At 51.7% G+C, this 24,339-nt stretch overlaps 1 protein-coding gene across 1 annotated transcript; it reads left to right on the top strand.

Annotated features, from left to right (window-relative positions):
• Nucleotides 1–714: 714 nt before the first annotated feature.
• On the top strand, nt 715–23,203 carry SPOCD1 (SPOC domain containing 1). The gene is given in 21 exon segments (XM_029949861.1): nt 715–843; nt 845–1,316; nt 1,319–1,380; nt 1,383–1,477; nt 1,479–1,650; nt 1,652–1,736; nt 1,739–2,025; nt 12,253–12,294; nt 13,063–13,239; nt 13,902–13,940; nt 14,058–14,118; nt 14,377–14,467; nt 15,174–15,333; nt 15,462–15,578; nt 17,153–17,278; nt 19,312–19,444; nt 19,660–19,810; nt 20,124–20,259; nt 20,815–20,904; nt 21,187–21,373; nt 22,369–23,203. Coding segments are annotated over 21 exon segments (3,477 nt in total). The 3' UTR covers nt 23,034–23,203.
• The last annotated feature ends 1,136 nt before the right edge of the window (nt 23,204–24,339 follow it).

A 24,339-nucleotide genomic window follows, 5' to 3' on the forward strand; every position in this document is an offset into this window, starting at 1 on the left:
AGCGCGCCCCCTGCCGGTGCCAGGACGCCAGCACGCCTGGGGTGCCGTCCTCGGCGCGTCTTCAGAGGCCCCGCCTCCGTCCCGCCCCCGGGGCTCCCTGCCTCACGTGACCCTAGCTCCTGCCCAACTCGGGGGGTGGAAAGCTGGGAGGGGGCGCTCGGGGAACCCAGGTGAGAGCTTCTGGACGCGCTGGGCGGTAGGGGACGGTCCTGGGCAGACCTGGGAATCTGGAGGTGGCACCTACTGGACCGGGAAGGCTGTGAGGGGAATTATTCCCACTCCCTGTTCACTGCCTGGGGGTCTAGAGCTGGGCTTTCGGTGGGGGGACAGAAGCCCCGCTCTCCCTCTCCTGTCTGCGTGAGTCGCTAAACGTCCCCGTGTCTCAGTTTCCTCACTTGTGGCTGCCAGCACGAAATGAAATTAGGCACGTAGTAGGTCATTATGAAATGGCCCTTTTATTACTCCATCCCGGTTAAGCAAAAGTGTGAACTCTCGGGGATGGAAAGCCCTGAAGTTTCGCTGTAGCTCAACCCTGTTTGGTGGCAGGCCCCCGTCTCCCTCACTGGGACCTGTGGCTTCTGGGCCTCCACCTGGAAGGGAGGCTTGTCTCCCAGATTCCCCGGGGCCCGGTGTCCTGAATAGGCTGCACAATGGAGTCTCCTCTGTCTCTCCGCAGGGCCTGGTTCTGCTTGGGGCCCCTGTAGGTGGACAGACATGGCTCAGGAGGGGGCTGCAGTGGGCTCCGGCACACAGGACCCTGGCCTCAGCCCCAGCAGCTGGGGGCTTTTCTAGGAGGATGTAGAAGAAGCCAGCTCCATGTCAGGCTTGATGCCACACATGGACACATAGAGGGGTGAACCCTGGGGCTGGCAGCAGGAGAAGGGTCCTTAGGGAAAAGGCACATTGAGGTGCCAGCTACCAGGCTGGGGGTACTCCTGGGGCCAGCCTGGAGGCAGAGGTCCTGGAGCTGCAGGCCGTGGGGCAAAGCCAATATTTGGTGCCTGTCACCAGGCTCCATGTCCAGCTGCCCATGGTGCCTGCTTAGGGGAGGGCTCGGGCCTCCAAGAGGCTCCAGATTTCTCTGCACGACATCTTAGCTGAAAGCTGGCCCAGGTATCCTAGTAGCATGTCTGTGGGTCTCCCAAACAGAGCTGTGGTTGGCAGGGAGAGGCTGGCTGGGGTGGAGGAGACAAGCCGCCCCCAGCCAGGAGAGGCCAGAGGAGGCTCGAGTTCTCCAGGGGGTGATGAAGGAAGCCCCAACCTCAGCAAAGAGGAGCCCCCCAAATGGAGCCTGCCTTTCTCACCAGGCTCAGCCCCTGTGAGGGCAGGAAGCGTGAGGCCCGCTCAGAGGGTGGGGAGGGGGCTGGTGGCTTCTTGTGGTTTGGTCAGAGCCGCGGTGGGATGACCCCCAGTGTGTGGGAGCCCTTCCCCCACCAGGTGCTGACCTGGAGTCCTTGGGAGGCCTTTGCAGTCCCCTCTGGGACTGGCTCTGGGCCCAGAGATCCGGGTGGACGTTGTGAGGGATGTGTCTCAGGGGCTGAGAAGTTTGAATACTTGCCCACTGCGGGGAGTGGGGCCCAGCCTGGGAGCCCCTACGACCCCGTCGGGGTCCCACTCCTCGATGGAGGAGAGCCCCTCAGGCCAGCTTCCCCGGGTTCCTCCAGAGAGCTCGGTGCTGTGCCAGGGAGTGCCTGGAAAGGCCTTCACGGAGGGCCAGGGAGCCGAGCACGGAGTTGGGCTGGCAGTGATGGTGGCCCTGCTGTCTCGCACAACCAGGAGGAGCTAGCCGTCCAGGCTCCGCCAGAGTCCAGAGAGAGGAGCCTCGCAGCTCCCGCCAGCACCCCGGCCACCTCCCTTGAGCCTGCAGCCAGCAAAGCTCCCTCAGGCCCGTCCATGGGGCAGAGAAGATCCAAGGGTGCTGGGCGGTGGAGGAGGGGCCCATTGCCCCGTGCCCAGCACCAGGGCACAGACAACTGCGGCCAGGACCAGCCAGAGGGACCCAGCCCAGGAAGGTTCCCCAAACTGGTAAGTTGCATCTGAGAGGTTGGGAAGGGAAGGGCTTGGCCAGTCTTAACACACTATGCTTGGCTGTGGAGTTTCATAGAGGTAAGCTTACAGAGGCTCTTCAAGGACATTATCCTTCACACCCATTTTGTGTATGAATAAACTGAGACCCACCATGTCAGGAAAGAGAAGATGAACTAGATCTGCTGACATCTTGTGAGAGTTCATGATCTCTTGGCGTTGGTGAGTCCTGGCTTCAGATCTTGCCTCTGTCCACTTCCTAGCTGAATGACCTTGGCATATTTTATGTCTTAATTTTATTTTGAGAGACAGAGACAGAGAATGAGCGGGGGAGGGGCAGAGAGAGAGAAGGAGATGCAGAATCTGAAGCAGGCTCCAGGCTCTGAGGTGTCAGTACAGAGCCAGATGTGGGGCTTGAACCTATGGACTGTGAGATCATGACCTGAGCAGAAGCTGGATACTTAATGGACTGAGCCACCCAGGTGACCACCCCCTTGGGATATTTTTTAACCAGAGTTTCCTCATCTGTAAAAAGGGGATACTGATTCCAATGTAAGAGAAGTTGTGTTAAGAATTATGTGAGATGATGGTGTAAAATATGCACCTAGCACGGCATAAAACAAAGTAAATTACTTAATTTACGTTAAATTTGTGTTTCCTTTAGTGTTAACAATAACCCTAAGAGATGGGCTTAGCTACGTGGTTCCAGATGGGAAAACTGAGGCTTGAGCCTCCTCCAAGCTCACACAGCGAGAGAGTCAATGCCCAGCCATTTTCCCTGTATTCACGACTCCTCTCTCCATTGTTCTTTAATGATCGTAATTATTATTTTATTAATAATCATAGCTGACATGTTTCTACACCAAAGCCAGAAGGTGACCTGCTTTTGGTGTATATTCTCTGCTGGGAGTTTTATCACATTCATTGAATATGTATTATGAGCTATAGGCACTTTTGATTTAATATTCCCATGAGGCCCAGAGAGGTAAGGTAACTGGCCCAAGGTCACATGTGGTCATTGACAGAGCTGGCAGCATGTAAACCCTGGCAGTCTGTTCTGAGAGCTCGCTGTCCCTCCTGTTTGTGTAGCTTTGTTGTTGGCATCAAAGTAGTTGTGGTATCTGGCCTGCTCACCCCGTGCTGGTAAGCACGTTACCTTCCTCACAACCCTATGAGGTAGGTGTTACCGATATATACCCATTTTACTAATGTGAACACTGAGGCTCAGAGAGGTGACATGACTACTAGTTCAAGGCCAACCAGCAAATTAGTAGAACCGGGATAGGAACACATGAGCTGCTGTGTGATGTACCACTATTTGGTGTTATAATTGTATTCGAATGCTGTTACATTGTTTTTGTAAACATTGCTCAAAAACAATTAAAAAAATTTTTTTCTAATGTTTTATTTATTTTTGAGAGAGAGAGACAGCGTGAGCAGGGGAGGGTCAGAGAGAGAGGGAGACACAGAATCTGAAGCAGGCTCCAGGCTCTGAGCTGTCAGCACAGAGCCCAATGTGGGGCTTCAACCCACAAACTGTGAGATCATGACCTGAGCTAAAGCCAGATGCTCAATCGACTGAGCTACCCAGGCGCCCCTCAAAAACAATTTTTAATAAAAAAAACCAATATATGTTTATCATAGAAAATAAGAAAAAAAAACCCATGATGCCAACGTTTTGGTATGTCCTTCCTCTCGTCTTTTCCTGTGCATACATATCTTTTCTTTACCTAGAAAGGGGATCACGTGTCAAATGTATAACTCGGCTTTTTGGTATTTAAAAAAATGTGCACAGTGGGGCTCCCTGGTTGTCTCAGTTGGTAGAGCAGGCGACTCTTGATCTCAGGGTTGTGAGTCCAAGCCCCATGTTGGGTGTAGAGCTTACTTAAAGAAATTTTTTTCACAATTAATTTGTTAACACAGCAAGAGGAAGTCCTTTTGAATGTTTCCAGGCCCCGTTTCCCTTCGTCTGGAGATAATCACTGTTGGTGTCCGGAGTCCCCCCAGGCCCCCTGTTATGAACATCTCCTACACGTCTAAGTAGGCTTGTACCTGCTTCGTTGTTCTGGGATTTGAACTTTGTTTCGTGTTCAAGCATTATAGTATGTGGAGATCTTTCCAAGTTGGTACCTATCGTTCTGCTGAATCCGTGCTTTTCCTGAGCCCTGGATCCTAGCAGGCTGCAGACGTATTTGTCACAGCCACAGGCACTGCCAGGACAGAGGATGGGCTGGGACTTCCTTTTCTAATTTCCGACCGCTGTCATGGAGTTAAGGGTAGGGAGCCTGGAGGCTGACAGGCTGGCGATCGGTCCCGGCTTGCCGCTGTCCGAATGACCTACACAAGCGGCTGCACCTCTCTGAGCGCTCTCTCCTCCTCTGCAGAGCTGGGGGGGCGTTAGAAGTGCTTACCTGACATGGGGGTGCAGGGAGCAAGCGAGATGACACGTGTTTGGCATTCAGCACAGTGTGGCACATGAGGTAAACACTCGAGGATGTCACCTGTCATCCACATACAGGCTGTACTGTTCTAAGTAACGTGGGGTGAACGTCACTCTGCATCTGATTTCTCCCCATTTCAGATGATTTATTTGGGCCAGATGCCGGGAATTGGGACTCCGGGGCCTGAAGCGTTTTGAGGGAATTGCTTGAGCTCATGGAGGCGCCAGGTGCCCACCTGCCCTGACTGGAAGCAGCCCACAGCTGCCCCCACTCCAGGCCCCATCCTCCACTCAGCCGGACAGCTTCCCAAACAACCTGTTGCTATGGCAACCAGTTCCCAGCTGCAGGAGAAAAATTGAGAGGGGGCTGTGACAGGGACGGATGGGTGGCTGAGGTCAGGGCTGAGTGGGGTATGGACAAGCGTGGGCATAGTGTCCAGCCTAGTCTGGGCCCCTTTCAGAGACCTAGCACCTTCTCCTGGACGCAGTCCGGCTGGTGCTGGGGGCACGATTAGTCTTTGCTAACTTGAGATGGGAGATGGGAGGTGTCTGTTCTCTGATTCATAGTTGCCTACGATCTGGTGTGAGCAGCTGGCTGTGTGGTGTTCTTCTGGTGTGAAATACAGACTCTTGGAGGACTGTCGTGGGGTGGGTTGAAATGCCATTTTCTTCTCTGTCCCGAGCCCTGCAGTGGCCGTGAGGTCTGGAGCCGCTTTGTGGCTGGAATGGCAGGTGATGCGGGGAGGGCAGCTCTGCCGGTGCTCCCTGCTCTGCCCACCACAAGTGGGGAGGCACAGAGCGCCTCTGCCTCCACCCAGGTGGCCGGGCTCAGGTGCACTGTGTGCAGCCGCCAAGTGTCAGGAGATGTGTGAGAGAGGAGCGTGTCTTTCTAGCAGATGGTAGCCTAAGAATAGCTCTTGTTATTGAGTGCTTACTGTATACCGGGAACCTCACATAATGTTATCATCTCATATTTAAGCCTCATAGTTGCATTATAAGTTAGTGTTAAGGGGCGCCTGGATGGCTCTGTGGGCTGAGCGTCTGACTTTGGCTCAGGTCATGATCTCGCAGTTTGTGGGTTTGAGACTCGCATCGGGCTCTGTGCTGACAACTGAGAGCCTGGAGCCTGCTTTGGATGCTGTGTCTCCTTCTCTCTCTGCCCCTCCCCTACTCATGCTCTGTATCTCTTTCACACAAAAATAAATAAGCATTAAAAAAAAAATCCAAACCGGTTTCCTTTAAAAAAAATAAAATGAATGAAAGTTAGTGTTAATACTCCCGTTTGGGATTCGGAGAAGTTAAGTGACTCAGACAAGGTCACACAGCAAGTAAAGAAGCCAGTATTTGAATCCAGGCCCATGGGATTCCAGAGTCTGTGCTCTGAGCCAGGCTATGGGGTTTGGGTTTTTATGGGACTTTATTATAATTTGTTGAACAAGCAGAGGGGCTCCTCCAGGGATCTCATGGTTCAGTGTGGGGCAGTAAACAAGTAACCAGAGGTACGGACTGAGGCCCAACAGACCTAAGATACCCAGAGGGCAATTGAGTCTACCCTGGGGAAGGGTGGGTGGAGGGCTTAAGGCAGAGTAGGGTAGAGGAGGGGGCTACCTGAGTTGGGTCTGGGCAAAGGAAGCAAGTGTTCAGGGGGCAAAGAAGGTCAGTAGGACAGATCAGGAAGAGGGCAGAGCTTGGGCAAGGGTACAGAGGCAGGAGGCAGCTGGAGGGTTACAGGAGTGGAGCAGTAGACAGGGTGGGGTGTAGAGGGGAGGAGTGAAGTGGGGAGATCCGGCAAGGACAACGTTGCTTGAATGGAAGTGGAGAGACTTAAGTGTGGTCAAGTATCGGGAATGGATCTCTCAGGCATGAGCCAAGGACTCTTAACGTCGGCATTTACAGAGAGAGCATGCCGTGTTCCAGGCACTGTTCGAACGTTGAATTCTAGAATGGTCCTTGCATCCACCCTGTGAAGTAGATAACTGGTATCATCCCCATTATACTGATAAGAAAACTGAGCCACAGAGAGATTAAGTAATTTCCCCAAGGTTATACAGATCTTGGATGTTGGCACCAAGTGTCCCATTGCACAAATATGCTATGATTTATTTATTGATACCATATGGCCATTTGGGTTGTTTGAATTTTTTTGGTCTTACATCAGGTGCTCCTATGATGAATAGTTCTGTATATGTTTCTGGGTACATATGAGCAAGAGTATTTCCACAGAATATTCCTGGGAGTGGAACTGCTAGGTTATAAGGTATACACGTCTTCAGCTTTCCTTAAACAATGCCAGATGTTTTTAAAAGTGGTTAACACAGTTTATACTCCTACCAGCAGTGTATGGATTCCAGGAGTTCCACATCTGCACCAACACCTGCTATTATCAGACTTCCATTTTTGCCTCAGTGGGAATATGCTCTGGTGTCTCAATGTTGCTTCAATTTTTATTTTCATTTCCCTGTACTGAGGAGAATCTTTACATACATTTTGGTCATTCCTGTTGAGTCTTTTGGCAAAAAAAAATTTTTGTTTTGGTTGTTTAATTTTCCTTAAAAATTTTTTTAATGTTTTTTAAAAAATTTATTTCTGAGAGACACAGGGAGAGCACAAGTGGGGGAGGGGCAGAGAGAGAGGGAGACACAGAGTCTGAAACAGGCTTCAGGCTCTGAGCTGTCAGCACAGAGCCTGACGCAGGGCTTGAACTCATGAACCGTGAGATCGTGACCTGCACTCAACTGACTGAACCACCCAGGTGCCCCTAACTTTTGTTTTGATTGGCAGGAGTTCTTGATACATTTCAGATACTATCCCTTTGTCAGTTCTATGTTTGGCAAACATATCCTCCCAAAATATTGCTCATATATTGCTTGCCCTATAGTGTCTGTTGATGAGCAGAAATCCTTAATTATTCAAAAATGTTTTCATTTTAGTGAAATTTACCATCTTACCCACATCTAAGTATACAGCTCGGTGGCATTAAGTACGTTCACTCTGTTGTACAGTCAATACCACCATCCATCTTCAGAATTTTTTCATCTTCCCAAACTGAAATTCTGTATCTGTTAAATAATTACTCCCTGTTCCCTTCCTTCCCCAGCCCCTGGTAACCACTGTTCCTTCTGTCTCTATGAATTTGCTTACTCTTGGTACCTCATATAACTGGAATTGTACAATATTTGTCCTTTTGTGACTGGTTTATTTCACTTAGCATAATGTCTTCAAGCTTCATGTTGGTGCAAGTATCAGAAATCCATCCTTCTTAAGGCTGAATAATATTCCGTTGTATTGCCTAGAGTACATTTTGTTTATCATTTTATCTGTCAGTGGACTCTCGGGTTTTTTTTAACTTACAGCTATTGTGAATAATGCTACTAGAAACATTGGCATTCAAATACCTGTTCAAGTCTGTGCTTTCAATTCTTCTGTGTCGACTACGCTGAGAAGTGGCAGTTGAATCAAAGTGAAATTGAAAAGAGATGGAATTGCTGGAGAAATTCTTAATTTTCTATTTATCGTTTCACTTATGTGATGTATTAAAAAAAACCTTTTAGGGGTGTCTGGCTGACTCGGTGGAGTGTGTAACTCTTGATCTTGGGGGTGTAAGTTCGAGCCCCACATTGGGAGTAGAGGTTACTTAAAAATAAAATTTTAAAAATTAAAATCTTTTCAAGAAATTCCCTTCCTATCACAAGATGATAAAGATGTTCTTGTACATTGTGTTGTTTTGCCTTTCACACTAAATTCTATAATGTACCTGGAAGTAATCTTTGTGAATGATATGGGCTATATATTTTTTATATGGATACCCAATTATTTCCAACACCATTTACTGAAATTTCTGTCCTTCCCCACTTTATGCAGTGCCAGATCTGTCACAAATCAAGTCTCCATATGTGTGGGATTGGTTTTTGGTCTCCCTGTGCTCACCTTGTTCAAAAAATTTTCCCCTTTGCTAATATACAATATTAATTACAGTAGCTTATTAGTAAATCTTGATATCTGGCAGGACATTTCTGCCAACTTTGTTGTTTTCAGGAGGATCTTTATTCTTTATTTCTTTGTTCTTTCATATAAATATTACAATCAGCTTGTCAATTTCCACACACATACAAAAACCTGTTGGGATATGGAGTGGAAATATACTGAATCTGTAAATAATTTTGAGGCGCACTAACATCTTTGCAACATCCTTACAATATGTAAAGATGCACAGTATTGTACAAATTGTTCAATCCATGAACATGGTATATTCCTTCATTTATTTTGATCGCCTTTATTGTATTTCAATAAAGTTTTCTGGTTTTTTTCCATAAAAAATCTTGCATATCTTTCTCAGATATATTCCTAAATATTATATGTATATATAACTTTTTGTTATGGAAAACTTCAAATATATACAAAAGTAGACCGAATTGTAAGGAGGGGTTGGCAAATTAAGACCCATGAGTTGGCTGCCTCACCTGATTTTGTAAATAAAGTGGAAAATGGGCACAACTGTTTGTGTACATATTATCTGTGGATAATTTTCTGACCTAATGGCAGAGTGGAGGGGTTGCAATAGAGACTGCATAACCAGAAACCCTGAAATATTTTCTCTCTGGTTGTTTACAGAAGAAAATTGCCAGCACCTGGCTTGAAATTGCTTGTACTCATCACCTAACTCTACCAACCACCTGTTATTTTTCCTGAAAGTTCACAATAATTCCTTAATATCACCTAATACTCAGTATCTAAATGTCCAATAGTTTCATAAAGATGATGATTTTTATACTTTGTCTTTTTACTTTTTTTTTAATTTATTTTTTTTTTAATCTCTACACCCAATATGGGGCTTGACCTCATGACCCCAAGATCAAGAATCTCATGCTTTTCCAACTGAGCCAGTCAGGCGCCTCTTTAAAAACACAAAGGGGGAGACAGGACAGAGATGGGGACAGATGATCTGAAGCAGGCTCTGCACTGGCAGCAGAGAGCCCGATGTAGGGCTCAGACCCATGAACCAACCATGAAATCATGACCTGAGCCGAAGCAAAGTCAGATGCTTAACCCACTAAGCCACCTAGGTGTCCCTGCTTTTGAAGAAATTAGGTTGTTTGTCCTGTGGCTAACTGCATCTGCATTGTTTGGTGATACCCATTCCCCTGTCTTCTGTATTTCCTGTGAACTGGTGGTTGAATCTGGAGTTTTGATTGGGTTTGGGTTCACAATTTTTGGCTCAACTACTTTGTAGGTGGTGGTGTGGTTTTTCAATCCAAAATCACATCCTGTCTGATTATACTACTTAATATCTTTGGGTGTCATCATAAAACAGTAACTTTTAATTAAAAATTGCAGTTTAAAACTGTTGCTGGTGTGTAAAAATGCAATTGATTTTGCAGAAATCTTGCCGAACTCTTATTAATTCATATGACTTACCTATTAAGTTTTTGTTTTCTATGTAGACAATCAAATCATCTGCAACTAATGACAGTTTTCTTCTTACTTCGACAATTTTTATATATTCTCTGTCCTCTTCCCTTACTGGGCTAGCCAAGACCTTGAGTGTAATGTTGAAAAAAGTCATGCTAATAGGGACCCTTGTGTTGTTCTAGACTTTACAGGGAGTGTGGTCATCATCTTGCCAGAGTATGTTTGCCATGTTTTTCTATACATGCCCTTTATCAGGTTAAGGAAGCTCTGTTCTACTGCTGGTTTGCTCATTATTCTGAATGGACGGTACATTTGACCAAATATGTTTTCTGCATTTTTTGAGAGAATATGATTTTTATTCTCTAATTTATTATTGTAATAAGCTTAATGAGTTGGGTTTAAAATTTTTAAAAGTTTTTTTTACATTTATTATTGAGAGGCAGAGAGATACAGAGGACGAACAGGGGAGAGGCAGAGAGAGAGAAGGAGACACAGAATCTGAAGCAGGCTCCAGGCTCTGAGCTGTCAGCACAGAGTCCGACACGGGGCTCGAACCCACGAACCTTGAGATCATGACCTGAGCCGAAGTCCAATGCTCAACAGACTGAGCCACCCAGGCACCCCTAAAATTTTTTTAATGTTTATTTATTTCAGAGAGGGAGAGAGAGCGAGTGAGCAGGGGAGGGGCAGAGAAAGAGGGAGACACAATCTGAAACAGGCTCCAGGCTTTGAGCTGTCAGCACAGAGCCCCATGTGGGGCTCAAACTCACACACCATGGGATCATGACCTTAGCCAAAGTCAGACGCTCAACTGACGCCACTCAGGTGCCCTATCTAGATACTCAGTTTTAAATTTCTGATGATTATTGTATGTTTATTTCCAGAAGTTGTGTTTGGTTCCCAATCAGATCTGCTTGGGTGTTGTTTAGTATTGTTTTTGCGTTCACTCATATGTTTGATTCCTTCTTTTACTTTGTTTAACGTATGACACATATTTTGTATTCTAATCTGATAAATCCAGTATCTGAAGTTCTTTGCTGCTCAGATTCAGCTGGCTCTTCTGCAGCCTCATAATGCTGGTGTCCAGACCTCTGAGACAGGGGCCAAAAAGTTTTAAGCTGGGGAAGGCTCTTCTTAATGTCTCTCCTGCTTGCCTTCCCAGATGTCCCGTTTTCCCCCTTCCCCCTCCCCACCACCTTTTCCTCAATTTACTTTTTTGAAAGGCTGATTCATTCCCATGGTTAAAAAAAAAAGTGAAAAGTCTCCTCTCCTTTCCAGCTCTACGGCAGCCTCCATTTTTAGATTTGTGGATACTTCCAGAGATGTTTTATGCAGATTCAAGCAAATACAAATTTAAAAATTCTTTTTCTTTTAACGCAAATGGTAGCACACTACATACACATTGTTCTAAACTCGCTTTTTAATTTAAAACTTATGTTTCTGATTATAAGGGAAATACGTGCTCATTTTGAATCACATAAATACCCAAATGTCTACAAGCAGAAAGTGAAAAGTCCCTCTGGAATTTCATTCCCCAGAGATAACCTCCATTATGCCTCTATAAATATATATTTACATAAATGGGCTTATGCAACAGATACTGCTCTGTAACCTGTTTTTTTGTTCTCCAAATAATATGCCTTGACATCTTTCCGTGAATCTTTCCACATATATCAGTGCTGTCCACACAGCAGAGCCATTCTGTGCCTGGGCTTGAGTGAGACAGAAGTAGGCTCTAATCCTAGACCGCGGCTTAGTAGCTGTGGGGCTTTTCATATCCTCTCTGACCCTCAGTTTTCCTCATCTGTAAAATGGGGATCAAAATGGTACACACCTCCTGGTGTTGATCTGAGACCTTAAATAAGATCATGTGTGATGCGCTTTCTTCAGGGGCACCTACTTTATAAGTCTCTGGTGAATGGTAGTTTTTATTATGTCTCATTTTTTAAATGTTTATTTTGGAGGGAAAGAGAGAGAGCGCATCAGGGGAGGGGCAGAGAGAAAGGGGGTCAGAGGATCCGAAGCAGGCTCTGTGCTGACAGCAGAGAGCATGATGCGAGGCTTGAACTCACAAACCATGAGACCATGATTTGAGCTGAAGTCGGATGCTTAATCGACTGAACCACCCAGGCGCCCATGACTCACTCTTTTTAATGGACGCTTAGAATCCATACTATGCTATATCACGGTTTTTAACCATTCGCCTTCTGATGGACATTCGTGGGTACTCATTTGGGGTTTTGGTTTGTTTGTTTTTTGCTAATCCAGTGAACACGGAACATCTTTCATACCTTTTGTGTGAGTGTCTTCTTGTGAATTACCTACAGTGGGGTCACTGGTCCTCTGAATCCTAATTCTCTGCATCCTTTCTCTCCCAGGAGGAAATGAAAATGCCACATGGGGTGAAGCATGTGTGTTACGTAGGTTTTTCCTTTTATTCCTGCTCTTCTTCCTCCCTTTCCTCACGTACGGTCGGGTGGTGGGAGAGGGTCCTCCACAATAGAGGCAGGCCCAGCCCCCCTGGCCTGCTCTTCTCCAGAGCACTGTAGGACTCCCCATTCCCTGTGATGCTGAACCTCAGACCTCCAGTGTCCCCCATACTTTGGAACCTGACCATTCGTGATAATTCATTCACAGACTAGATTTCAGCCACATCTCCTTTTACAAGAGTTCTCCATGGTTCGCAATAAGTTAAAAGAATCCAACCTACTGGTAATGGGATGAAAGCTTAAAGTAAGAAAGAAAAGGGAAAAGAGAAGGAGAAATCCTGGTATGACAGCTTCTTACTCTTTGCCAATCCTGGAAAGATACAGCTGCTGGACCCAAAGTTAATGCTGAGCTTCCTGGCTGCCAAAGTAAAAAGCGGAACAGGATTGATTCTATAGCTCATAACAAGCCCAAAATCCATTTTGCACCTTGAGATTCTCATAAAGGACTGGGGCTGAGCGGGGAAGACAGGATAAGAATGAAGACAGACTCCACTTCTGGGACAGAACCATGTAGTCAGGTTTCTCCAATGCTACTTTGTGTCAGGCCTTTTCTAGGCATCGGGACTAGGAGACACATGGTCTCTGCCCTCATGCTGGCTTACAGCACAGGGGGGAGAGTGATATTAGACAATTGCAGGTACAGGGGGCGCTCCCAAGGGTCTGCGCTGCTCAGCCTGAAGTGCTTTTCTTCTCCGGCAGCTTGGTTCCGGGTCACTGATCTCCCTCCTGGGGGCCATCAGCTGTGGCCAGACAGGGGAGCAACAGCATCCCAAGCTGGAGGCTCTGGAGAACATGATGGAGGTCAGCACCCTGTCACTTGTCCAGAGGTCCAGAAGGAAGGAAAGGCCCGTGGCCCAAGGCCCTGCTGGATGCCCGGTACAGATCAGGCTCTTTTTTTTTTTTTTTAAGTTTATTTATATTTGAGAGAGACAGACAGAATGCGAGTGGGTTGGGGGCAGAGAGAGGAGACACAGAATCCGAAGCAGGCTTCAGGCTCCGAGCTGTCCGCACAGAGCCCGATGCGGGGCCCGAACTCACAGACTGCAAGATTGTGACTTGAGCTGACGTCAGACGCTTAACCGACTGAGCCACCCAGGCACCCAGGAACAGGTTCTTGACATCGACAGTGTTACCTAATCCCTGCCGAGGGAGACACTTGCACACCTGCTTCACAGAGATGTCACTGCCTCCCGCACAGGTGGTGTGACTTGCGCAGGGTCACACAGAACATACTAGCCAGAGACAGGTGTGAGCCCCACTTGGCTAGCTGCTGGAGGGGGCCTGTACACTCTTTCTCCTGCCCCACTGAGTTCAGGAGTGTGACTGGAGCAAGGGGGGACTGAGCCTCCAGGACATTTTGGAGAGGGGACTGTCACTGACCTTTGCTCCTGGCCAACCAGCGGGTCCTGCCATCCTAAGGTCTGCCTCAGGAAGGACAGCATGGGCTTGTGGTGGCCTGTGGCCTCTTCTGCCATCTGTGAGGTCACTCCTTTTCCCTCAGGGACCCCCCCTTTCTCCATGTCCTCTTTCTTTTGCAGGAGGGGGCTCCTGTTCCCTGCGCCGCCAAGTCGCCTGGGGTGAGTGCTCCTTCCCCTGTCCACTGGGAGCACAGATCAGGGAGAAGGTGGGGAGGCTGTTGGGGGGCAGTGACCACCTGGTGCCAGGCCTCAGTTCCTCTTCTGTCTCCCCTCCAGGGCGTCTCAGGGGAGCCTGAAGAGGAGGACCCTGGTGAACAAGACTGGGGAGAGGACTCGGGTGAGAGGCCGCAGCAGCTGCTGGTCTTGCAGGACCTGCTGGGGGAGTGGGCGGGGCCTCAGCCCCTGCTAGGACTCTTCCCTCCCACCCCTGCCCCTTCTCCCATCAACCTGAGTCCTTCACCAAAGGGATGGTGGCTGCTGGCTGCCTGGGATTGGATACTGGACATCTCAGGCCCCTGAGATTGAGCGTTGAGTCGCCCCCTTCTCTTGCCCCTCAGCATCCCATGGGAGATCACGTGACTCTCTTTCCCCACAGCTCAGTTTCAGCCCCAACAGGAGAAGCTGTCCCCGGATATCGGGGTACGGAGCACTGTGGTGCATGCCATGCAGGAGGCGCTGTGGAGTCGGTAAGGCCTCGCTCCCCACTCCCCTGATTTCCATGACATCCTCACCACTGTCCTCACCTCCCGGGGCCATGCCAGGTTCTCCAGGGCTTCTAGATGTCTGACTAACCCCATTTTGTAGTGGTGAGGACACCAGCCCACTGTGTGGGAGAGCTGACATTGGAACCTGAGTGTCTGTGGCTTCAAGGTCACGCTCTCCCATGAAACCACTGCTGCTGCTCACGTCCTTGTGAGTGTCACCCACAGCGAATGCTTCCAGATGCAATGAGCCTGTGTTGGGAGCATCTCAGAGATCTGAGCCCACAGCTCTCATTTACAATGGTGAGACCAAGGCTCAGAGAGGGTAGAACTTTGCCAGGGCCAAACAGCAAGTCAGTGGCAGAGTCGGTGTTCTGTTCAGGGCTGGGGCTGTGTCCCCTGCCTGACGGATGCTTTACCCTTCCCCCCACGCTTCCTCCCTCCCAGTTCCCCTGGACCAACGATGGAGCTCGGGCTGAGCAGTGATTGTGTGGCCTTGGGCAAGCTGCTGTGTTCTCACTCACCCCATCTGTAAATGGAGAACGATGTCGCTTCCTCACAGGGTGGGGGTGAGAATAAATGTGTACACATGGGGAAATGCCCAGGATGGAAAGTGCGGTTGGTCCAGACCCTCTGCTCCATCCACTCCTCCTGGGCTCAGAGCCCTGGCTCCACCCTTGCCCTCCCGCAGCCTCCAGGAGCTCCCAGACCTGGTGCTGAGTGAGGAGGCGGTGGAGGGCATCGCTGCTGGCATCGAGACAGCCCTCTTTGACCTGACACAAGCCACCAACTGCCGCTACAAGACCAAGTACCGGAGCCTGCTGTTCAACTTGCGTGACCCCCGCAATCCGGTGAGCTGCGCTTTGGGCTAGGCCATGCCCTCCCTCGAAGGCTCGAAGCTCCCCCCACACCCTGACAGGACGTTGGGGCGGGGGGCTTCCAGAGCAGTGTGGTGCAGCCCCCACGTCTGCCCCTGCAGGACCTGTTTCTCAGAGTGGTTCAGGGAGATGTCACCCCCCACGGCCTGGTGCGGATGAGCTCAAGCCAGCTGGCCCCCCAGGAGCTGGCCCGCTGGCGGGACCAGGAGGAGAAAAAGGTGAGCTGTTGGGGCAAGCCAGGATAGGTGATGTGGGAGGGGCTTGGGGAGGCCATGGCCCGAGGATGGAGCAGGACAGACAGAGACAGAGTGAGGAGGTGGATGGTGAGACACGGGGAGCAGGAGACAGAGGGAAACAGAAAGGAGGAAGTGGAAAGAAAGAGCAGGCAGCCTGGAGAAAGTCAGAAAGGCTCTCTCCATCAAAAAATAAAAATAAAAAGATAAATAAATAAGAAAGGAAAAGAGGCAGAAGCGGAAAGGGGCTGGGGATGAAAGCTTGGTAAGGTGATACTCTGAGAGGTGTCGTCTTCTACTTGCTTTTCTGGGGAGCTGGGGTGGCAGTGGGGGTACTGGGGATGATGGTCTAAAGTCTGGAGTCCAGGATTGCCATCCAGCATAGCTGGGGGTAGACCCCCGGGCTTCCTCTGTTTCTGTCTCAGCCTCAGAAGCCCCAGAAAAGGCCGGAAGTCTTCTTGGTGCCCCAGGCTGGGTGAGGTACCACACAGCCCTTGCGCTTCACAGTCATGTCTCCCTCGTGTCTGTGTGTCCCTCCCTTCCTGGGGACTGCTCAGGGACAGGGAAGGTGTGGGCACTGAGCCGGCTTGGGGAAATGCTTGCGCAATGCTTGCTGGTGGCCCATGAGAGGCGGGGTACTGATCTAGGGAGCAGGCCAGTGCAGTGGAGTGGGGTACTGAGACCGCTGTTCTGGAAGACACTGGGCTGATTAGATTCACCTAGAATCCACTGGGTGACTCTGTCCACTATAGGTTGAGCTTCTGTGCGGGAGCCTGGGTTGGGGTTGGGGGGGTGGGGCCCAGGAGCAGGAATAGCTACATAACTTGTAGGGGACAGTCTAAAACAAAAGCATGTGGCCTTTTGCTCAACGACTGTTAAGAATTTCAAGATGGTGGCCGCACGATGGATGGGGCCCCACTGAGGTGCAGTGCCCCGTGCCACAGCATGGAGCCCACGCCCAGGAAGCCAGCCCTGCTGGGGAGGATGGGACATCCTCCAGGCTTCCAGAAAACATTTCAGGGAGGATGACACTGATCAGCAGTAAGAATGATAGGCAGTATTTACTGTGAGTCCGGCTCCAGCCCAGCGTTCTACCTATGCTGTTTAACTTAATGCTCTTCATTTAATTCCTAGAAAACAGAGAAATTGAGGCTCAGAGCAGTGAAGTGCTTGCCCAAGACCACACTGCCTTGAGAGTTTCTAGTAATGACACAGCTGGCGCTCCAGAGCCTGCATGCTTTGGACTACACTATACTCTTCCCAGGGCAGAGGCTGGGGTCCAGGGAGAGGCAGCATGGACTTGTGGGCGGGGGTGAAGTTCAGGAAGGCTTGCTGGAGGAGGCAGGGCTTGAGCTTGGAGGGCAGATGAGTGGAATACAGGAGCAGTAGGGCTGAGGGTAGAGGGCTTATTAGGGAAGGGGGATGGTGGAAGCAGAAGTGTGAAGGGAGAGGAAGGGGAGCCACAGGAGAGGGGACGCATGGCAGGGATATGGACACCTGGGCACTTGGTGGCCTGAGACCCCCTGACCTGTCTGTTTGGGCGGCTTGGCCCCTACCAGGGCCTGGAAATCATTGAGCAGCAACAGAAGGAGCCGTGCAGCCTCCCGGCATTCAAACTGACCCACAAGGGTGAAGTCGAGATCCTGCGGGACATGGACCAGACGCTGACCCTCGAGGATCTGGTGGTAAGCGGCAGCCTGACCTGGCGCTGATGAGCCTCGTGCCCAGGGTCCCACGGTCTCGCCTCAGCAGCTGGGTGACCCTGAGCAAGGCACCTGATGACTGGGAGGCCCACGGTCTGCTGTCAGCAAGGCGATGATCGTTGCCACACCCCCCGAGCTGGACCTGTCCGTGCCTTCTTGGCACCAGTCCCCTCCTTCTGGCCTAACACCAGGGCACCCCACGCGAGTGGTGGTAAGTCTTACCGCTGCAGTTTCCCCCAGCCTCAGCCTTTCCCACCAGATCTCTGGCTGGGAAGCAGGAGGGCCACACTGAGGCGGTGACTGTTTTGGGATGTGAGGAACAGAGCCCTACTCTCTCTGGTGGCGTGGTGAGGCTTAGAGGTGCCCTGGGCCGGCAGAGACCCTGCCCGGAGCCCTCTTGTCGCTGGGGATCTGCTCCATCCGCATGTCCCTCCTGCTCCTTCTACCCCTTTGCCCTTCCATCTTGCATGTGGCCTGACATGGTGGCTCAGCAGCCCTCAAATCAATGAACTCATCAGCTCAGCCTCCTGCAGAGAATCAGAAGTCCCCCTTGGCTTAGTTCAGCCACTCTTGGGAGGTCTCTGTGGCCCTGCTTGGGTGTCCGGTGGGTCAGAGGTTCACCCGACTCTAATCAGCAACATGCCCAGAATGGACTTCGCCGGGCTCTTGAGCCATGTTCACTGGAGAAATGGCAGTGAACATGACAGATGAAAATTCCTGCTCCCCCACCTGCTGCAAAGCAATAACCAGGCCAGCCTCCAGAATGGCAGCCTGTGCAGGAAGCAGTCTGTGTCCCCTGAATCAACTGAACACGAGCAAAGAGGGAGGAGCTAGAAAACCCAGAAAGAAGTCCTCACTGGGGAGAGAGGGGCAGAGTAGGGGAGGGGAGACTAACACATAATCACATCTTACTCCTTATTGAGTGCCTGCTAAGTGCCCATTTTACAAACAGAGCCTCATTCGGATCTCACAGTGACCCACAGGCTGGGTGATGCCAGCTTCCTGGATGAGGAACCTGAAGCCCTTTGCCCAAGCTCACTTAGTTGGTCATGGGGGAGCTGTGATTTGAAGCTGTCTGACTCCAAAGCCTGTGCCTTATGCTACTCTCAAGGTGGTTTATGAGGCAAGATGAGAGTTTTAAAATCTTTAAAAATCTTCCAAAAGAAATGTTGTTTTTTAAAAAAATTTTAATGTTTATTCATTTTTTTGAGAGACAGAGTGAGCGGAGGAAGGGCAGAAAGAGAGTGACAGAGAGAGAGAGACAGAGAGAGAGAATCCGAAGCAGGCTCCAGGCTCCGAGCTGTCAGCACAGAGCCTAACGTGGGGCTCGAACCCACGAACCATGAGATCATAACCTGAGCTGAAGTCGGCTGCTTAAGACTGAGCCACCCCCACATCCCAAAGCAATGTGTGTGTTTTTTGTTTTTAAAGCTATTTCTATTGTGAGGGACAAGGGTGATTTGGCAGTGGGCATCGAAAGTCTTCAAAATGTTCATTCTCCCCGCTTCTGTCCCTTGCTTCTAAGACCTTGTCCCGGGACATAGTTGAAGGTTTAGGAAAATACTTTGTGCGTGAGGACATTTCCAGTACTGTTTGCAACGGTGAAGATCTGGGAATGACCCCACCACCCAGCAGTAGAGGAGATGTGTACATGACCGTCCACGGTGTGTACGGCCCGTGTGCATGGCTGGCGTCTTCCAGTAATTCATGGACACAGTGAGAATGCAGGGTGACTATTTGATCCCAGCTATTTTAGTCAAAGAACCCCCAAAGCCCTGTAGAAAAAAAGCTGTTCCAAAGAATACCCAGGATACCAGCTACTGTCTCTGACTAGTAGGAAAAGAGGTGATTTTTGGGTAATTTTCAAATTTTCTTTAACAAGTTCCTAGTACCTTTCTAACAAAAGAAGGTATTCTTTGGATAAAAATGAAACCATATCTCTGAGGCTGCCTGATCATAGAGAGCAGCTGGCTTCCCTGGTGCCTTCCCAGCCCACCCTTCTCTCCTCCTCCTAGGGACCCATGGTGTCCGGAGATGGTAGTCCACTGGCCCTGCCTGCCACATCAGAGGACACCATGGAGCAGCACAAGGACACCACGGAGCAGCATGAGCACCATTTTCTGGACCCCAGCTGCCGCATCTGCACGGGTGGGGGGCAGGGGGCACAGGATGGGTGCAGGGGTGGTGGGCGGGCTGGGGCTGAGTGTGGGCTTCTTGGCCTGGGGAGAAGGTGGCAGGGGGTACGGCACTTATCTGTGTCCCAGGTCACCTCAAAAAGAACCTGTTTGGAATCCTGGTTCTGAAGCTCTCTGCTTCATCTAGCTGCCTGCTCCTGCTTCAGCTCCTGCCTCTGCTCTTTGTAGACTGGAAGCCCTCCTGTGAGCTGCCAGGCCCCTTCAAAGCCACTAGGAGGATAGGGGACAGCGTCTTCCAGAGAGCCCCGAGCCCAACCCTCGTGTCCTCTCCAGCGATGCCCCAAACCAGGGAGAAGCCTCCCACGCGCCTCCAGGACAGGTATGGGGTGGGGGCTGGGAGACAGTCAGCCGGGGGCGGGGGGTGGGGGGGGAGGCCTCCTGCTGGGGAGGCAGACACACCATGGACTTTTCTTTCTATAACGACCTCGGGCGAATCCTGCTTCTGCTGTGGGGCTCAGTTTCCTCCTCTGTACAGTGGAACCCGTCATAGTCTGCTGGTTCTGCCTCCCAAGGCTGTGCTTGCGCTGGTGTTCCAGGCCACATGCGTCGGGAACACAGGACCTTCTCTGAAAGGCAGGGAGATCCTGATAACCTGCTCTCCCTGGTCCTGTCTCTCTGTCCTCTCTCTCTAGGCCCCAGATGCCTGCTGGGCCCACGAAGGCCCTGCTCAGCCAGCCGCCCTGGGAGGGAGCACTGGACATGTTCTCCATCAAGCGGTTCAGGGCCAAGGCCCAGCTGGTGTCTGGAAACAGCTGTCGGCTCCTCAGGGTACTCCAGCCCTGCTTGCCAGGGTCTCCCTCACACCCTGGCCAGCTACCCAAACCCCCTTTCATTCATTCGTTCATTCATTCTTCTACTCCCTCATTCTAAAACAAGGCATTGGGACCGTCTCTGTGCCTGGCCCTGTGTGAGACCTGGGGCAGATGAGATGCCAGCCCCACCCCTGCAGACACACATGTGGGTCAAGGACTCCGTGTAACCCAAGGCATAATGCAAGAGGGCCCGGGGACCTCTCCCTGGTGCTTCCCTGATCCAGGGGAGGGTTTTAGGAGTGACTGTTGAGTGACTGAATGATCAGTTGAACCACGGGGTGTGGGTGGGAGGTTCGAGGAGGGAGGAAGGGGCTCCCGAGGAACTCTAGGATGGGCCGTAGGCCTCCAGGGGCAGTCGGGGCTTCCTGGGCAGCCACCGACCTTCTTGGGGTCCCGGTATACTGCCTGTCCATCCTCTTCCTTGAATGCCGTGGCTTTGTGGTACTGGTGCTGTGTGCCCTAAGTTGGTGGGAAGCTAGCATGGCTGACTGGCCACCCTACCTGCCTTCAGGCCCTGCCCGAGGTGATCCATTCAGCAGGCTGCATCCCCTCCAATACTGTCTGGGAGCTTTTGGCCAGTGTCTGCCCAGCCGAGGCCAAGGTAACTGCCGTGCTCAAGCACCCTCTCTCCTTCTAGACCTCTGGCCCTGTGCTCCCTCTGTCTCCTCCTCTGGAGCAGGGGCCTGGTTCAGGGCATCTGGGTCTAGTTCCCACTATAACTGTAGACGCTCTGTGAGCCTGGGCAAGTCCCTCTGGCTCCTCCTCTGGGGAGTCAGGACACACATCCTCACGGGGTTCTCAAGGGGCTTGGATGAGACCAGGGGTGTGCTCAGGGCCGAAAGGATGGCTGCTCTCAGGGCCACCCTCCTTCTTGCATCTGTAGGACATCTGTGTGGTCAGGCTGTGCCCACATGGGGCCCGGGACACCCAGAACTGCCGCCTGCTCTACTCCTACCTCAACAATAAGCAGCGCCATGGCCTGGCGGCTGTGGAGCACGTGGGGGTGGTCCTGCTGCCCCTGCCTGCCTTCCAGCCCCTGCCCACCAGACTGCGCCCTCTGGGGGGCCCCGGTGAGTGCCCCGATGCCCGTACCAGACCCTGCCTTCCCTCACCTGGGACCAGATGGGGCACTCTTGACAGTCACCCCTGTGGCCACGGAGACAGGCCACATCTCATTTGGGAACTCCTGAGACGGGCACGCAGGGCAGCAAGAATAGGTATATATTGCTTACTGTGTGTCAGACAGTCTTCTAGAAGCTTTGCTTCTACTAATTCATTTAGTCCTCTCAGTAACCCCATCAGAATGGTACTGTCAGTTTCTTGATTTCACAGATGAGGAAACTGAGGTAGGCTTAACCGACTGAGCCACCCAGGCACCCCGAGGAAACTGAGGTAGGGAGAAAGCAAGCCACCTGTCCAGAGTCACACAGCCTGTCAGGAGCAGAGCCAGGCTTCACACCCCGGCAGCCTGGCTGCAGAAACTGGGCTCCTGACCCCCACACATACTGCTCCTTCAATGAGGCGACCTGAATAGACACTCACGGGACAGCCACATTTATGCAGACACAGCGGGACAGAGGCAGGACCCACAGATCAGTGACTGAAAGCATCACCCAAGACAGGACAGGAAGGAAGGATGTTTCCACCACTGCTATCCTAGGCCAAGGTTGGCCTTGGTGCCCAGGGGGGTATCTCTGGGGCGTGGCTCCAGGAAAGCACCTGGGGTGGGGGTGGGGGGTAACCATTCCCAGGCAGAGCGCTTGGCCGTTCTGGGCTTCCTGTCCTGGGGACAGTGTGGTAGGCTCCGAGTCCGTACAGTCTTGAGGTCAAACCTTTCAGTGCACCACCCTCAGGCAGGTGAGCCCTTTCTGGTGCTGAAAGTGACGCTCCTGGGACATGCTTGGCCTCATACTGTTTGCAGCATCTCATGGACCCCCATCTCACTGCTGGAAAGCTCTTCCTAGGGCCTAACCGTGGACCTCCTGCTGCAGCCACAGCACAGTTTCTGGGGATGGCGTGTTCTCTCCCCCCAGGCCTTTGGTCTCTCCGCTTCCTCTTTCTCCAGGCCTGGAAGCCACTCACTCAAGCCTGGTGCTGGCTGTGCTGCTCCCCAGGGCAGGGCTCCCAGACACAGCAGAGTCCAGACCTCTGTGGGGGAAGGTTCAAAAGACGGTCTCCTTCAACAGAAAAGTGGAGATGAGATGCTACCAGCCACAGCACAGGAGTCCCAACGCGGCCCCAAAGGGGTCCCCTCCCCCAAGGGGCATGCTGCAGCAGAGCCGGGGCGAGAGCAGCCTGGCTCCAAGGGGAATGTGTGCTTTGCGGAGGCCACCCAGAGGCAGGGGGAGACTGTGGGGAGAGCCTGAGACCTGGCAGAGTGCTGGGCGTGGGCAGTGGGCCCCCAAGCCAGGCCAGTGCCAATCCGGGCATCCCTATTCAGCAGTACCATCTGGCCACGGCCGGCACCTCCACAGGGCCTCCTGTCCCCACCAGGCCCTGCTCCAGCATCTTGAATCCCTGGTGTCCATGAGCCACCAGCTCCAAGCCTCACTGAGGTCCCCAGGCCAGGAGACCCTTCCCCCAACTCCTGCCCTGTCTCCTGCAGCCCCTGGAATTCTTGGCCTACTGTGCCAGCCACCTGCAGCTCTAGAGCCCCCTAGCCCAGCTCCTGACTCTTGGGGTCTTAAAGATGGAGCTGGCGCTGAGTGTTCCTTCCCCGGAGACACTTGACCCTCATGACCCACCAGAAGAGAGCCTTTGATTCCTTCCCCAGTGCTGAATCCTGAGCTGTTCCCGGGAGAGAGGGGCGGAGGAAGGGGAGGGTCGGCTCTTTGGAGTTTTCTCTTCTGCAGTCTGCTTGGTGTTGATTTTTGGTTCAATAAAGAGTTTGGCAAAGGTGAGATTGCATCTGCTGGCTGGTCAGGAGAGACTCCGGGCCTGGTCAGGTGTGGGTCGGGGTAGGTGTGTCTGAGTTTCTGTACACAGAAGTAGCAGAGCTAATGTGCCGGGGAGGGAGAGGCAGCCGTACAAGCTGCTTGTCGAGATCCTGAACCATCCCTGTGCCCCGGGACACTGCTGTTGCCGTGGTGGGTTCTCGAACCATTCTGCAAGTATTCTGAACCAGGAGGAAGAGGTGATGGGAGAGAGGGCAGGACCAGGGTGGGGGAGAGAGAAAGGAGGCTTTTGAAGGGGCATCAGCATCTAGAGATAGGGAGGAAAAGGAGAGCAAGTTGCAATGGTTTTTAAATTTTATAGTTCTTTTTTTTCAGTTACTGGAATTATTTTCATTTGGATAGTTGGGTGCCACCTTATTACCTATGCATCTCTGTCTGGGTGCATCTGTGAGTGTCTTTATGTGTGAGCATGTGTGTGCATCTGTGTGTGTACATACGTGTGTGTGTATGTCTGATTACATGTCTGTGTGTGTCTTTGGGGGGTAAGCTGGGAGATCCACATAGGATGACTTTTCTCTGTGCCTCTTGCCAGTCCCCAGAGACCGGTACAGGAGAAAGCCCAGGGTCTTGGCCTGGGAGTGGAGGGGGCTGGGCATTCAGGGTGGCGTTGGAAATTGGTGTTAGGGCTAGATGGTGCTGCTTTGCCTGGGGCCTGGAATGATCTCCTAACAGTAGCTACAATTGTGGAGCATCTCTGGGAGATCGAAGTCTGGGGACCTATCTGGACACTAGCTGCCACCTAGCTGCTTAACCCAGTGCAGAGAGGCAGGGCCTGGCTTAGGGGAGAGAACTCTGGCGGGACCCCTCCGTCCTCCTGGACACCTTCCCCGGTCCTTAAGGGGTGTACTTCGTATATCCCTCTGGAAGTCTATCCACGCACAAGCCTCGCTCAGGAACAGGCTGGACTGGGAAGGATGGGGCGTTGGTTGTTTTGGGGCGCCCCTCTTCTCTGCCCCGTGAGCTCTGCAGCTGCCCTACCCGCAGCCGACAGCAGAGGGGGCCCTCGGCCTAGGGATGGAGGTCGGGGCTAGCTGGACGGGAGGACGAGCTGGGGGCGGGGCGAGGTATGAATTTTTAGCCGG

This window comes from Suricata suricatta, chromosome 8 (assembly GCF_006229205.1).
Source record: "Suricata suricatta isolate VVHF042 chromosome 8, meerkat_22Aug2017_6uvM2_HiC, whole genome shotgun sequence".
NCBI classification, from domain to species: Eukaryota; Metazoa; Chordata; class Mammalia; order Carnivora; family Herpestidae; genus Suricata; species Suricata suricatta.